General features: G+C 32.9%; 1 protein-coding gene across 8 annotated transcripts in view; it reads left to right on the top strand.

Moving 5' to 3' along the window:
- Window positions 1–15,430, top strand: part of hivep1 (HIVEP zinc finger 1) — a 96,682-nt gene that overhangs the window by 37,161 nt on the left and 44,091 nt on the right. For 2 of the 8 annotated variants that reach the window (XM_087295225.2, XM_087295231.2), the window contains exon 1: window positions 4,138–4,357. The exons of 4 other annotated variants lie outside the window; for them this stretch is intronic. Coding sequence is in view for 2 of the 4 variants with exons in the window: in XM_088651460.1 (XP_088507586.1) it covers window positions 7,763–7,808 (46 nt within the window). In the remaining 2 variants the exon portion in view is untranslated. Of the gene's footprint in view, window positions 1–4,137; window positions 4,358–7,127; window positions 7,809–15,430 lie in introns of those variants that run through there. 2 more of the 8 variants (XM_088651460.1, XM_088651461.1) reach the window with 1 other exon arrangement.

Raw genomic sequence — 15,430 nt, 5'->3', positions numbered from 1 at the left:
TGATTGTCAGAGCTGATGAATGAGGAATGGTTGCAGAGATTGATGTTGCATAACATGCCGATCCTCTGGGAGCTTCATCTGTAGTTCAGGGTTTGAGTCAATCACGAGCCATGAATTACAAACAAATTAGTCTGAAATCATGCATTTCCTGTAGGGAGAAGCAGGCGAGGGCGGCAACCGGACTGATCTGAGAGCTGCTGACAGACTGAGATTAAGCAACAGTTTGACTTTAAGTGTTTTTATGTGCACTATTCGTGCCTTGACTATAAAAATATCAAATCAGAATTTTTTGTAAGCTTTATTATAATTTTTTATTTACATATCTTTATTTATCTTTTTTAAATATTTTAGCGTTAATTTTTATTTATTAATTTTACCAAGGCTGTTAACTTCAAGTCATGAAGTATATATATATATATATATATATATATATATATATATATATATATATATATATATATATATATATATATATATATATTTTTTTTTTTTTTTTTTAAATATTATTTATTATAATTAATTTTATTAATGATGTTAACTTGAAAATTGTTCATTTTAGTTGTTAGTTTGTGAGTGTGTGAGGATTTGTTTTTAGGACAGAGGTTGTGAAAGTGTGTTGGTGTGCTCCGAGCGTGAGAAGCGTTGGGTTTTAACTAAACTGTGCCTGAGGTAAATGTGTGTAAGTCTAGGTGTGTGATGACTAAACTCTATAACTGCGTGCGTTTGTGTGTCTGTGAGAACACAAATCATCCACCCAACACAGAGATCTAGCAGGTGTTAACCAGAGACACACAGCTGTGGAGAAAAGTGTGTGTGTGTGTGTGTGTGTGTGTGTGTGTGTGTGTGTTTGTGTTTCATCATGCACTGGGACTATGTTCTCTTTTTTGCGTGTGGGTCATGTTAACCGCAGCAGATGACAGGAAAATCTTCTGATCATCATGACTGGTCATGTTTAGTTTTTCTTCATTACCTTTTGACGTTATATGTGCCGTATAAATGCATGTATGTTCACGTCTGTTTTGTTACCGAGAGTTGATGATATGAGCTTCTTGTTTTTCATTGATTGATGTTTTTCACATTAAACATCATGTAATGTTAGTAAAAGAGCAATATCTGTTCTGGGATTTTTTTTAAAAAATAGACAATATTGGCATTGGACAATAGAGGCAGTATTAGGCAGTCATTGTTTATTGTTATCAGTATCAGTCTAATAAGAAAATGAAGCCCTGACCTAAACCTTATTCAACTTTCCTTAGCACCAATACTGCGAAGATTTCGAAAAACTGTCTAGAAATAGCTGTGCTTAAGGCTGTGTGTGTGTGTGTGTGTGTGTGTGTGTGTGTGTGTGTGTGTGTGTGTGTGTGTGTGTGTGTGTGTGTGTGTGTGTGTGTGTGTGTGTGTGTGTGTGTGTGTATATATATATATATATATATATATATATATATATATATATATATATATGCAATATCACATGAGTAGCAGTTCGATATGGCTGTATATCGGCATTGGTGGATAACCTAATTAGTGCGATATACAGCCATATTGCACTGCTACGAGTGTGATATTGCGTTTATACAACAGTTTGACGGCATAATTGCGTATATAAAAATAAATCAAACATGGAGAGTCTCAAAAACCCTTTTATATGTGGAACTACTTTCTTCCGCCTTTGATTCAAATCATAAGCTGACAGTTAAACAGCTGAGCAAGCATCTTTTAAGCTTTAGATCTGTAGTGTCTGCTTGTTGCTGGCTGTATGTGGGCGGAGTGATACACAAAGGGTAAAGAGGCTGTACTGGTGCTGATATTACTTAAATATATCACGGCTACCAGCCAATCAGATTCGAGAACCAGACAGAACTGTTGTGTAAATATATGTATATATATGAAAAAAAGATTTGACAACTTGAAACTAGAAGTTGAACATTGAAAAAAATTGAGTTGTATTTACTTGAAACTTTTAAGTTTAAAACTAAAAAAAGATGGTGACATTACTTTGAAAATATAAACTGAGTTGACATTACTTAAAACTACAAGTTAAACATTGGAAAACTGAATTGACTACACTGTAAAAGGCAATTAGTTACTTAAAGTGAGTAAACCAATTGCCTTAAAAGCAACAAGTTGACTTGACAAAAATAATGTAAGTAAACCCATTGTAGCTTGGAACTGTTAAGCTTACTTAATTATGCTTATTGTAGCTTCTTCTAAAGTCAACTAATCCTTTTTCACAATGACAAACTATTTTAGCATGTCTCTTATTAAATAATTACTGCAGTTATAACGTATTTGGTGCTTCGTTAAGTCTATTAAATCTATAAAGCCTGTATTTAATTTAAAAGACATATATGGAGTCTGGAAGAGCAGGTTTATTTTAGTTACTGCCATTTTGCTAGATGCAGAAAAGCTGGGAAAAAAATATAATAAATGTGTATTGGAAAAAGTGATTAGTTCATTTTTATTTAAAAAAAAATGAATACAACTTGCATAATAATAAAATGAAGTCAACTTAACAGTTTCAAGTTGCAATGGGTTTACTTAATTTAATTTTGTAAAGTCAACTTGTTTCTTTTAAGGCAGTTGGTTTACTCGCTTTAAGTAGCTAATCTCTTTTTACAGTGTAGTTGAAACTGTTGAAATTTGAAAAAAATGAGTTGATGTTACTTACAACTATAAGTAAAAAAAAATGAACAAATTGAGTTGACCTTACTTAAAACTAAAAGTTGAACATTGAAAAAACTGAGTTGAAGTTACTTCAAACTAGAAGTTGAAAACTTTATAACGATGAAGTGACATTACTTAACTATGTTGAAATAAAAATGAGTTGACTCTTACTTAAAACTAAGTTAAAAATTTTTATAAATTGAGTTGATATTAGTTAAAACTTTAAGTTGAAACCTTAAAAAATTAGTTGACAATACTTGAAACTTGAAACGAAAATATTTAGCTGACATTACTTAAAACTGTTGAAAAGTTGTGATAATTACTTTATACTGTAAGTTGAAAAATGAATAAATTAAGTGGACACTACTCTTTAAGTTTAAAATTAAAAAACAATGAGTTGACCTGAGGGCGTACTCTCACTAGACACGGTCGCCTTGAATATTGCGAAGTTTTTGGAATTGATTTCCCTACAGCAAGGGGGTCATTGGTTCAAACGCTAGCTGAGCCTGTCCACACTCTCTGTGCGGAGTTTGCATGTTCTCCCCGTGTTCACGTGGGTTTTCCCCGGGTACTCCGGTTTCCTCCCACACTCAAAAAACATGCAACAAAAGTTAAAGACACACTACTACGTACAAACTGGCGCAGTTAGCAGTCTATTCTGGGAAATTTATTGAGAACTACCTGATCTCATATCCCTCCTATTGCTTATTGACCAGGCGGGAGCCTTGGGCTCATTTACAGTATCTCCGAGCTCAGGGTTCTCTCCCAGGACAGCATGCCAAACCGGCTAAAATAGACAAGCGTTATCGAAGTATGAACTCTTGAAAAGCTTTGTTGAAATTTGAAATGAAAATTGAGTTGACCTTAAAACTACTAGTTGAAAATTGAAAGAAATTGAGTTGACATTACTTAAAAGTGCAGGTTAACGACATGTAAAGACTGACAAGACAAACTCAAATAAAATGCGTTTAAAATGCTCAAAAATGTAAATACTGTAATTGCCACAGTATTTTTTTTTTGTGGCAGATTGGAGTGTTTTGTGTGTGTGTGTGCATGTGTGTGTGTCTCTTTGCGTGGGTGGTTGTGTTGTGTGCAGCGTGTGTCCGTTCGCCTCTCCCATATTAACAGGAGTGTGTGTTGGTGACGTGGGCGGTGACTCTCCACAAGTGGGTTAGAAGCTAATCGGATGCTGACAAACTCTGGTCTCCCAGCGCTGTGTATGTGTGTGTGTATGTTTGTGCGTGTGGGTGTGTGTGTGCGTGGCTCTGAAGGAATTAGACAGCCAGCTTTTTATAGACCTTCCGTCCTGCTTTGTCTCTCTCTGTCTCTCTCTCTCTCCCTGGTAGTCAGGGCTTTCCCTGATTTAGTGCAGGGATTTAAAAAAAAAGTAGCTGGTGAAAAGGAGGAGGAGTTTGAGAGAAGGAGGGAATGAGGGAGTGAGAGAGTGAGCTATCAACACCCAGCCGGCTTCTCAGTCGAAAGCGAAAGCAACAGAAAGAGAGAGTTTCTAGGCGAGGTCTGTCCGCAGTACTGTGGTCGGAGGTGGTTTAGCGGTGTGTGTGTGTGTGTGTGTTGAGACAGAGGACACACACTCTTTGGGGACATCCAGGTGTTCCCCAGCGGCCATTCAGGGAAATCCGACTTGTCCTGTTAGACTTTCAGCAGAAGACTGAAGGTGATCAGCACTGCTCAGGTACTGCATATGTGGATCCTTTCTTCATGTTTTGAATGCTGTGTGATTGGCTGCTTTATCTGTGTTCTGTGATTGGCCAGTTTTACGTTAGTGTTTATGGAAGTCTTTGCAGAATTGGGAAGATTGGTGTTTATTTGGTACTTTGTGTACTGAGCATGTTGGCTAGTTTAATGCGTTTGTGGATTTATTTGTGTGTTTTGGATTGCTGCGTGATTGGTCAACTCTATATTTTCAAAACAGTTGGACAGTTTAGCAGTTTTATTTATTTATTTGAAGACATTTCTTGGTTTTCTGGTTGTTGTCCTTTTAAAACAAGTTATATGACTATGCCAGTTCAGTTGTTGTTTTAGTTTTTATTTATTTATTTATTTATTTATTTATTTATTTATTTATTTATTTATTTTTGATTTGTTCATTTAATAATAATAATAATAATAATTATTATTATTATTATTTTGTTGTTTTTATTATTATTATTATTACTATTGTAGTTGTTTGTATTATTATTATTTATTAATATTGTTATTAGTATTAGTATTGTTGCTATTATTGTTGTTGTTGTTGTTTTTATTATTGTTGTTTTTATTATTATTATTATTTTTATTATTATTATTGTTATTAATATTGTTTTTATTATTATTGTTGTTTTATTATTGTTATTGTTTTTATTATTATTATTATTGTTGTTGTTTTTATTATTATTGTTATTAATATTGTTGTTTTTGTTGTTGTTGTTGTTGTTGTTATTATTATTATTATTATTATTATTATTGTTGTTATAATTATTATTATTATTATTGTTGTTAGTAATATAGTTGTTGTTGTTGTTATTTATATAATGCAATTGTTTTGGTCAACTTTAATAGTTTATCTTTATATTTTTGTTAAATAAAGTATATGTTTGTTTTATTTAGTATATTTATTCATAATAAATTAGTTTTATTTGTGTTGATGTTTAAAATGTTGTCAGGTTTGTTTGTTTATTTGCCCAGCTGAACAGTTTGGTATGTTGTCTCAACTTTGCATTATTTATTTATTAATATAGCTTGATAAATTGTATACGTTTTTATTGTTACATTTAATTTCCAATTTCTTTTTATTGACGCATTAATTAACCTGATTGTCATTTATTTATTTTTATTTGTTGTTTTAGTACACTGAAAAAAATGATTTCTACAAAATTCATGAATTAATTCATTCTCTTTTCAGCTTAGTCTCTTTATTACTCGTTGCAAACAATTTATATGCGTTGAATTTAATCAAACAGATTAAATTTAGTAATGTTCAACCTAATTTGTTTGGTTAAATTCAGCCCAAATAAATTGTTTACAACGACTTAACTTAAAAGATTTTGTAAATCTAAGGAATCACCTTCGAATCTTTTTTTCAGTGTAGTTCAACATGCTTGGTTCACTTCATGCGTGTCTTTTAAATGTTCTGTGGTGTCCATCATGTTGTTCTTGTGTCAGGATTAGCGTAGGTTAGCTTATTGTCGATTAGTACAGCAAGGTCATGAGTCTCTCCTGTCTGCTCTAGCGGTTAATAGTCTTATCAAGGCGGCCTACTTTAAAACTGGCCAGTGACAGAACAATGCTGTACATGCTCTTTTAGTTTTCAGTTTTTATCGTCATTAAAGACTCTAAAAGTCTAACGTTCTGCTGGGACACGGGGGAAGTTTGGCCTCATCCACCTGAAGCCTGAATAACTCAACTCGGGGTCATTGGAAATACATGCTTTAGCCTACATATTATATTTATCAAACCACTAAAACATACTTGAACACATCTGACCGCAGTTTGTAGGTAAAATGAACACTCTGGCAGTATGACGGTACCAGCTTTTGTATCTTTTCACACTAATAATATTTACAGGAACATGTTATTGATGAGTAAAGGATTTTTTTTGTAAAGTTCTTTCTACAACACCAAATAAAATACCACAAAACAACTTAACACGGCCCATCTATGATTTGTAATGGATTATATTTGTGTCACCTATCTATCTCCATATGGACAACTTTTCTGGCATGGACAGTTTGCTCAGTAGCTCACTTTGTACTTTGTGTTTTTTATAACAATAAGTATAAAAGCCATGTAAAATCAAGGTAAATATATGTGATCGCAGTGATTTTTTTTCTTCTTTTATGTTTGCCTATGAAAACACTATTGGTTGGGTGTAGGAAAGGGTTTAGCTCAGGGTTTCACTAGCTGATCTCTATGACAAGTTACCTCTTCTTGAAGGACGTTAACTGAAACGTGCAACAAACATATTTTAGATTCGCAAAACTGTAGACAGCGCCCTCTAGTGCAATTGTCATCTGAAACGTGCAACAAAATGTACCCTAAGTAACATATTTTAGATTTACTATAGTATACACAGCGCCCTCTAGTGGATTTGTAATCAGAAACGTGCAAGAAAACGTACGACAAGCTGTGTATTTCAGATTCGCAAAACTGTAGACAGCGCCCTCTAGTGGAATTGTCATCTGAAACGTGCAACAAAATGTACCCCGAGTAACATATTTCAGATTTGCAGAACTATAGACCGAGCTTTCTAGTGTATTTGTAATCCGAAACGTGCAAGAAAACATACCCTGAGTAATGTATTTCTGATTTGCTAAACTGTTGACAGAACCCTTTAGTGGATTTGTCATCTGAAATGTACAACAAAACGTATCCTAAGTAACATATTTCAAATTTACAATAATACACAAAGCGCCCTCTAGTGGATTTGTAATCAGAAACGTACAGGAAAACGTACCACAAGCAATGGATTTCAAATTCGCAAAACTGTAGACAGCGCCCTCTAGTGGATTTGTCATCTGAAATGTACAACAAAACGTATCCTAAGTAACATATTTCAAATTTACAATAATACACAAAGCGCCCTCTAGTGGATTTGTAATCTGAAACGTACAGGAAAACGTACCACAAGCAATGGATTTCAAATTCGCAAAACTGTAGACAGCGCCCTCTAGTGGATTTGTAATCTGAAATGTACAACAAAATGTACCCTGAGTAATGTATTTCCAATTCGCTAAACTGTAGACGGCGAACTCTACTGCATTTGTCCCATGATGCGTGTAACATAACAAACCCTTAGTCTGTGGCGTGTATTTCCAGTGAGCCTGGGTTGGAATAAGTGATGGTTTAAATGGAGAGGATCAGAGCTGAATGGATGAACGGTTACGTAACACAGTCAAAGAAGGACGCAGTGCTGCACACCTGGCTTGAGACGGCTAGTTTACATTAACACCAGAGAGACAAACGGCCCCCATTAGTGGTGAAAGTATTGTTAGCTTGGTCTCATGCCTCGCCGCGTGTGTTTGTTTGGGTAAGGAAGTTTGTTTACGGGCTGTAAGATGGAAGTTGGCATTTGATGAGCCGCAGCTGAAGCATCATATGGATGAACAGACAGAGAGAAATAGAAGAAACTCTCAGCATTAACACAGGTGAGGATACTTGTCAAAGTAGGGTTCAGTGGTAATGTTGATGTGGCAGGTTTGTTTAGTGGTTTGAAAGGCCAATTTAAAGGGATAGTTCACCCAAAAATGAAAGTTCTGTCATGTTTATTCACCCTTTACTCTATGAGATTTGTTTTCTTGTTAAACACACGAGAGGATAATCTGAAGAAAAACCTGTAGCCATTGATTAATAGGAAAAACAGATACTATGGAAGTCAATGTTTACAAGTTTCCAACATTTTTCAAAGTATCTTCTTTTGTGTTTGTTCCTATTATAAAGTGTTTCCTTATTATTTCTATATTTATTTACTATTGCTTTATTGATCTCTTGGTGAATGTTGGACATTCCATTTTATTAGGTGATGTACAATTTTAAACAGTGTATAGTGTAAATATTACGTTTCTGTTCCCAATTTTAATCAATTTATAGTGCTGAATGCTTTGGAATGAACTTATTATTATGGTATAAATCAAATGATATACATTGTGTAGAAATAAAAGATGCACAAATGTATAGAGGTGAGAAGAATGATGTGAAACTGAGGTAAACGAGGTAAAGATGAAGGAGAGATGCATGATTGTGGCTGAATTCTCAGTATCGCTCGTCTCACCGTGTGTTTTGGCGTATTAGATTACATAACACTGCCTCCAGCCGGGCTGCGATCAGAGCGGGAAAACACAGAAAACTACTCGCAATCGCACACACACATACGGCTGTTATGACAGTCTGTAACTTGTCACGTAGCTTTGGCTGACAGTCTGAAGCGCCAGGCAGCTTGACACACACTCATACACACATGTACACAAACACACACTCCTCTACAATGAAATCAGCCAACAGAACGGTTGCAATCCAGTGCCAGTGTTTCCTTCATCCTGATTTTTAAAAATGCAGGAGCAGCACAGTGATTTCAGAACGTGGATCATTTTTTGGGGGCTATTATTAACCTCCTGCTCTATGAAGGTGGAGGAGTTTCTGACTGGAACCAGGCTCAAAAATGAACACTCCTGTAAGGGAAGTATTGGGAAATGTGAATGAACAGTCATTCCTTGAAGATGCAGGTGAGCAGGTGAAATCATTTTACTGAAGAAAACACCTGTTGTGACGATCATTGACAGAAAATGTTGCGCATCAGTTTTACCAGTTTCACAATCAAGGTAGATTTATCTGTAAATAGTTCGTAATGTTTCGAATAATTTCCTTTAAAAGCTCATTTTGTCAAGTTACTAAATTAGTAGTGTAATACATTTGTGATTTTATTTAAATTGTGCCAAATATATTTAATATAAGAATTTTTTTTAATATGTACTTTAAGATTTTACCTTAATTCATAAATTATATTTTATAAAAATTGTTTTGGTAACACTTTCATATTTTATTCAACTGAATATTTAATAAAATGGCAATAATAATAATAATAATAATAATAATAATAATAATAATAATAATAATAATAATAATAATAATAATAGTACCTAATATATCTTGACACTTTCATATTTTATTAAACTTAATATTTAAGATAATGTCAGTACTACTACTACTAGTAATAATAACAACAACAACAACAACAATGATAATAATAATAATAATAGTACCTACTATAACTTGACACTTTAATATTTTATTAAACTTGATATTTAATATAGTGGTAATAATAATAATAATATTAATAATAATGATAATAATAATAATAATAATAATAGTACCTTATTTAACTTGACACTTTAATATTTTATTAAACTTGATATTTACTATATTGTTAATAATAATAATAATAATAATAATAATAATAATAATAATAAAAATAATAATAGTACCTAATATAACTTGACACTTTCATATTTTATTAAACTTAATATTTAATATAATGTCAATAATAATAATAATAATAATAATAAACAACAACAATAATAATAATAATAGTACCTAATATAACTTGACACTTTAATATTTTATTAAACTTGATATTTAATATAGTGTTAATAATAATAATAATAATAATAATAATACCTAATATAACTTGACACTTTAATATTTTATTAAACTTGATATTCACTATAGTGTTAATAATAATAATAATAATAGTACCTAATATAACTTGACACTTTATTATTTTATTAAACTTGTTATTTAATATAATGTTAGTAATAATAATAATAAATATTGTGCAGCCATAATCCCTGCATAAAAATATTTATAGAACTTAATCTGCATCAGGCGAGAGCTGCAGAAAGCAGATGCAGGTCAGTCTGTTATCTTAGGAGGGTTTTCTGTGTCCGAGAGCTGGAAGGGTGTAAAGTTGAGCTGAAGCAGCCAGAGGGACTTTAGTTTTTAGGACTTTTAGTTAATCACATACAGACAGAAGAGCCCAGAGGATCGGAAAACCCCCGTCACCACTGACAACACAACAGCAACAATACTGTTACTCATGCTTTGCTTTAAGAAACTTTGCTATGTAACTCTGCGACGTTCCAGGCATGAAGGACTCCTCCAGTTCAGGAGAGGTGTGATCTTACTGTACTGGGCACATGAAGGTACTTTTGTTTTTGTTTTTTTGGATGACAATAAAACTAAATGTCTCAATAGATTTACAGTACAGCACAGACATGAATCATTTCTAGAGAATGCAAATCAAAGTCACTCAAATCCCCTTTCCTCCCTATTCTGATGCTCTGTTTGAACTGCAGAAGATCACCTTGACCATGTCTACATGCCTAAATGAGTTGCTGCCATGTGATTGGCTGATTAGATATTCGCATTAATGAGCAGTTGGACAGGTGTACCTAATAAAGTGGCCGGTTTGTGTATATGTATAAAAAAACTCCCCCATCCCTACTCTAGAACTTAATCCTTTGAACACACACACTTTCTTTGTATAATTAGCACTTGTTGTGTGTATTGCCTCTTCTTGTTGAATCGCTAAATGCTGAATTCAATGAGTAAAAAAATAATATATTTAGAAAAATTGCATGTAAACATTATGCAGGACTTGTTACTGAATAATAATTAGTAGAAACTGCTACAAACAGTGTGTTGTAAAGCCTTAGCAGTGTTTATACTAACAGATACCCTCCCATCTGTTTCCTACAGCGGCGCTTGGGGAATTTCATAACATGTTTAATCCAGGTTAGCCAGCAGCACTAAGTCAGCGAGTGAATTCCATGAATGAATGCTAACCAGCCTGTCCTAATGAGCTCTGGGGGATTAGCATGTTCTCTGTACCCGTGACCCACGCCGGATCCCCTCAGTCATCCTGCCTCGTCATAATTCCTGTTGACTTGGCTAAATCCATTTAGCGGGGAAGTCAGGAATTCTCCTCTGCATTAGCGGCGGTGCGGCGGTAGTTGTGGATGAGAGATATTAATGGGGTTTGGAGGAGGTGAAGAGTGACACTAGATCACAGCGGAATGAACCGCCAACTTATCCAGCATGTGTTTCACGAAGCGGATACCCTTCCAGCTGCAACCTATCACTGGGAAACACACTCATTCACACACATACACTACAGACAATTTAGCTTAGCCAATTCACCTGTACCTGACTTGTGGGGGAAACCGGAGCACCCGGAGAAAACCCACGCCAACACACTCTGTTAAAATAGTTGGGTCAAAAATACCCCAACAAATAACCCAACTATAGGCTATTATAGCACCTTCCCAACTATGGGTTATTTTAAGCGAATGCACTGGGTTATTTAGATTTAATGTTATTTTTTCATTCTGGTATTACTATTGCTACTAGTACTACTTTTAATTGTATAATTATGAATGTGAAAAATAAACAACATACAGGATTCAAAAATATTGAAAAATTTCTTTTTTCCATTACATTTTAGTTCCAGACACTTTTGTTAAAATAAATCAAGAATCGCAATTAATAAAGAAACAGAACAAAGTACAGCCAGTTATAAACTGTGCAAGCAGAAAATCCTGTGCTGATGAAGCGGAATATGGAGCTCTGTGTGCTGTAGAGAGTGTCCAGCAGCTGCAGCAGGCTTCACTCAGTGTCCGAACTGTACAATACATTTTAAACACATCTTAACGGTTCTAAAAGATGGTCTTAGATGGTGAAACAGATATAAAAACACAGCTCGGAGAGGTAATTTGGTAAAAGAAAAACAATATTATTGTGTTATAGCTTATATAAACTTAAATAAACGCAAAAACAACATTAACAAGCGTATTCATACAGCTGTTCTGTGTCAGTTAAATCAGTTGACTGTTTTTAACCCAACTGGTTGAGTTATTAAATAAATAATCAAATAAAGGTTAAAAATAACCCCGCAAAGCACCAAATATTTAACTCAACTACTTAAGTTATTAGTTAATAATCTAATAAAGGTTAAAAAAAAACACCAAATATTAAACTCAACTAGTTGAGTTATTGGTTAATAATCTAATAAAGGTTGAAAATAACCCAACAAAGCACCAAATATTTAACTCAACTAGTTGAGTTATTAGTTAATAATCTAATAAAGGTTAAAATAACCCAACAAAGCACCAAATATTCAACTCAACTAGTTGAGTTATTAGTTAATATCTAATAAAGGTTAAAATAACCCAACAAAGCACCAAATATTCAACTCAACTAGTTGAGTTATTAGTTAATATTCTAATAAAGGTTAAAATAACCCAACAAAGCACCAAATATTCAACTTAACTAGTTGAGTTATTAGTTAATATCTAATAAAGGTTAAAATAACCCAACAAAGCACCAAATATTCAACTCAACTAGTTGAGTTATTAGTTAATATTCTAATAAAGGTTAAAATAACCCAACAAAGCACCAAATATTCAACTCAACTAGTTGAGTTATTAGTTAATAATCTAATAAAGGTAAAAAATAAAAACACCCAATATTTAACTCAACTAGTTGAGTTATTAGTTAATAATCTAATAAAGGTAAAAAATAAAAACACCCAATATTTAACTCAACTTGTTGAGTTATTAGTTAATAATCTAATGAAGGTTAAAAATAAAAACACCAAATATTTAACTCAACTTGTTGAGTTATTAGTTAATAATCTAATAAAGGGTAAAAATAACCCAACAAAGCACCAAATATTCAACTCAATTAGTTGAGTTATTAGTTAATAATCTAATAAAGGTAAAAATAACCCAACAAAGCACCAAATATTCAACTCAACTAGTTGAGTTATTAGTTAATAATCTAATAAAGGTTAAAATAACCCAACAAAGCACCAAATATTCAACTTAACTAGTTGAGTTATTAGTTAATAATCTAATAAAGGTTGAAAATAAAAACACCAAATATTTAACTCAACTTGTTGTGTTATTAGTTAATAATCTAATGAAGGTAAAAATAAAAACACCAAATATTTAACTCAACTTGTTGAGTTATTAGTTAATAATCTAATAAAGGTTAAAAATAACCCAACAAAGCACCAAATATGTTTAACTCAGCCATTGGGTTAAATAAATAACTCAACGTTTTTTAGAGTGCAGGGAAAATACATACAAACTCCACACAGCGACACCAACTGACCCAGCTGGGGCTCGAACCAGCGACCTTAATGCTATGAGGCGATTGTGCTACCCACTGCGCCACCGTGCTGCCCCCGGCCCAGCTTATGACTCAATATTGCAGATCTGCTGTTATCTATGTGTGAGACGTGCCAGTCTGTGTTGTGTGCTTGCTGTTTCAGCCAAAACAAGAAGCGAAAAGCAAAACTGCAAAGGATTCTCCGCTGAAAGCCAGCTGATGTGTTTTCACCGCATTAAACCGTGTGTCTATAAGCCGTCGAGTAATTACCGTAAATGGCAGGCCAGCCTTCAGAAGAATGCATTGCCCTTTTCATACGGTAATATTAATTTTTGATGAGAGCTGGATTCTTCTCTAGAAGCAGGGCTAAAAAAGCGAGCGGCATAAAGGATGCGAGTGAATGTGCTTTTGTGTGTGTGTGTGTGTGTGTGTGTGTGTGATACAGTGGCGATGACAGCTGCATTCGACTTCTCGCACCGAGCGCCTCTGAAAGGGAACGCTGATGGAAGAGTTCTAGGCTTTTTCTCTTTCTTATTCTTCACACTGTCCCTTTGTCACATTCAGATCGCTCGTAGATTCATATGCAAAGAGACTCTTAGAGTAAAGCAGGATTCAGTCAGAGAGAGAGAGAGAGAGACGGACGTTTCCTTGCTAAATGTGTGTTAAACAGGTATGCTCATTTCTATAGTGTGTAAAGTTCATAGATGTAGTAATTCTTAATATCACAACTTTGCAAAGAAACAATAACATGACACAACATGCCGACGGTTGGCTGCTGGGCTTCGTTGGGTTAACGTCGGAGCTCGTTGGCTCAATTCAGCTGAGGAGAGCGATTTGATTGGTTGTTCAGCAATGAATCAGAGCTCTTGCAAGTAAACAATTCAAGTCAAGGAGGAACACAAATTAGTGGCATAGTGCACTACTTTTTAGGGTTATAGGGTCAGGCACTAGTATTATTTCATTTATTTATTTATTTATCAACATTTATTTATTATTACTTTAAAATCTTTTATCTGTAGTGTTTTTGTTGTAAGGGTTATTATTATTTGTTTTAGGGTTAGGCACTATTATTATTTCATTTATTTATTAATCTTCATTTGTTTATTATTATTTTAAAATCTTTTATCTGTAGTGTTTTTGTTGTAAGGGTTATTATTATTTGTCTTAGGGTTAGGCACTATTATTATTTCATTTATTTATTAATCTTCATTTGTTTATTATTATTTTAAAATCTTTTATCTGTAGTGTTTTTGTTGTAAGGGTCATTATTATTTGTTTTAGGGTTAGGCACTATTATTATTTCATTTATTTATTAATCTTCATTTGTTTATTATTATTTTAAAATCTTTTATCTGCAGTGTTTTTGTTGTAAGGGTCATTATTATTTGTTTTAGGGTTAGGCACTATTATTATTTCATTTATTTATTAATCTTCATTTGTTTATTATTATTTTAAAATCTTTTATCTGCAGTGTTTTTGTTGTAAGGGTCATTATTATTTGTTTTAGGGTTAGGCACTATTATTATTTCATTTATTTATTAATCTTCATTTGTTTATTATTATTTTAAAATCTTTTATCTGTAGTGTTTTTGTTGTAAGGGTTATTATTATTTGTCTTAGGGTTAGGCACTATTATTATTTCATTTATTTATTTATCTTCATTTGTTTAGTATTATTGTACAATCTTTTATCTGTAGTGTTTTTGTTGTTAGGGCTATTATTATTTGTCTTATGGTTAGGCACTATTATTATTTTATGTATTTATCTTCACTTATGTATTGTTTATTTAATAATTATTAATGTAATATTTTAATTTAAGTGTTTTATCTGTAGTATTTTTGTTGTGAGGGTTATTATTGTTTCTCTTAGGCACTTGTATTATTTTATTTATTATTATATTTATCTTCATTTATTTATTATTACTTTAAAATCTTTTATCTTTAGTGTTTTGCTGTTAAGTTTATTATTATTTCACTTAGGGTTTGGCACTATTATTATTACATTCATTCATTTATTTATTATTATTTTAAAATCTTTTATCTTTAGTGTTTTTGTTGTTAAGGTTATTATTATTTCACTAAGGCTTAGGGATTATTATTATTTC

The sequence above is a fragment of the Danio rerio genome, chromosome 19 (assembly GCF_052040795.2).
Source record: "Danio rerio strain M-AB ecotype USA chromosome 19, GRCz13ab, whole genome shotgun sequence".
In the NCBI taxonomy this organism is placed as follows: Eukaryota; Metazoa; Chordata; class Actinopteri; order Cypriniformes; family Danionidae; genus Danio; species Danio rerio.
The sequence above is the reverse complement of the archived record's forward strand: the minus strand, read 5'-3'. Positions and strand labels throughout refer to the sequence as shown.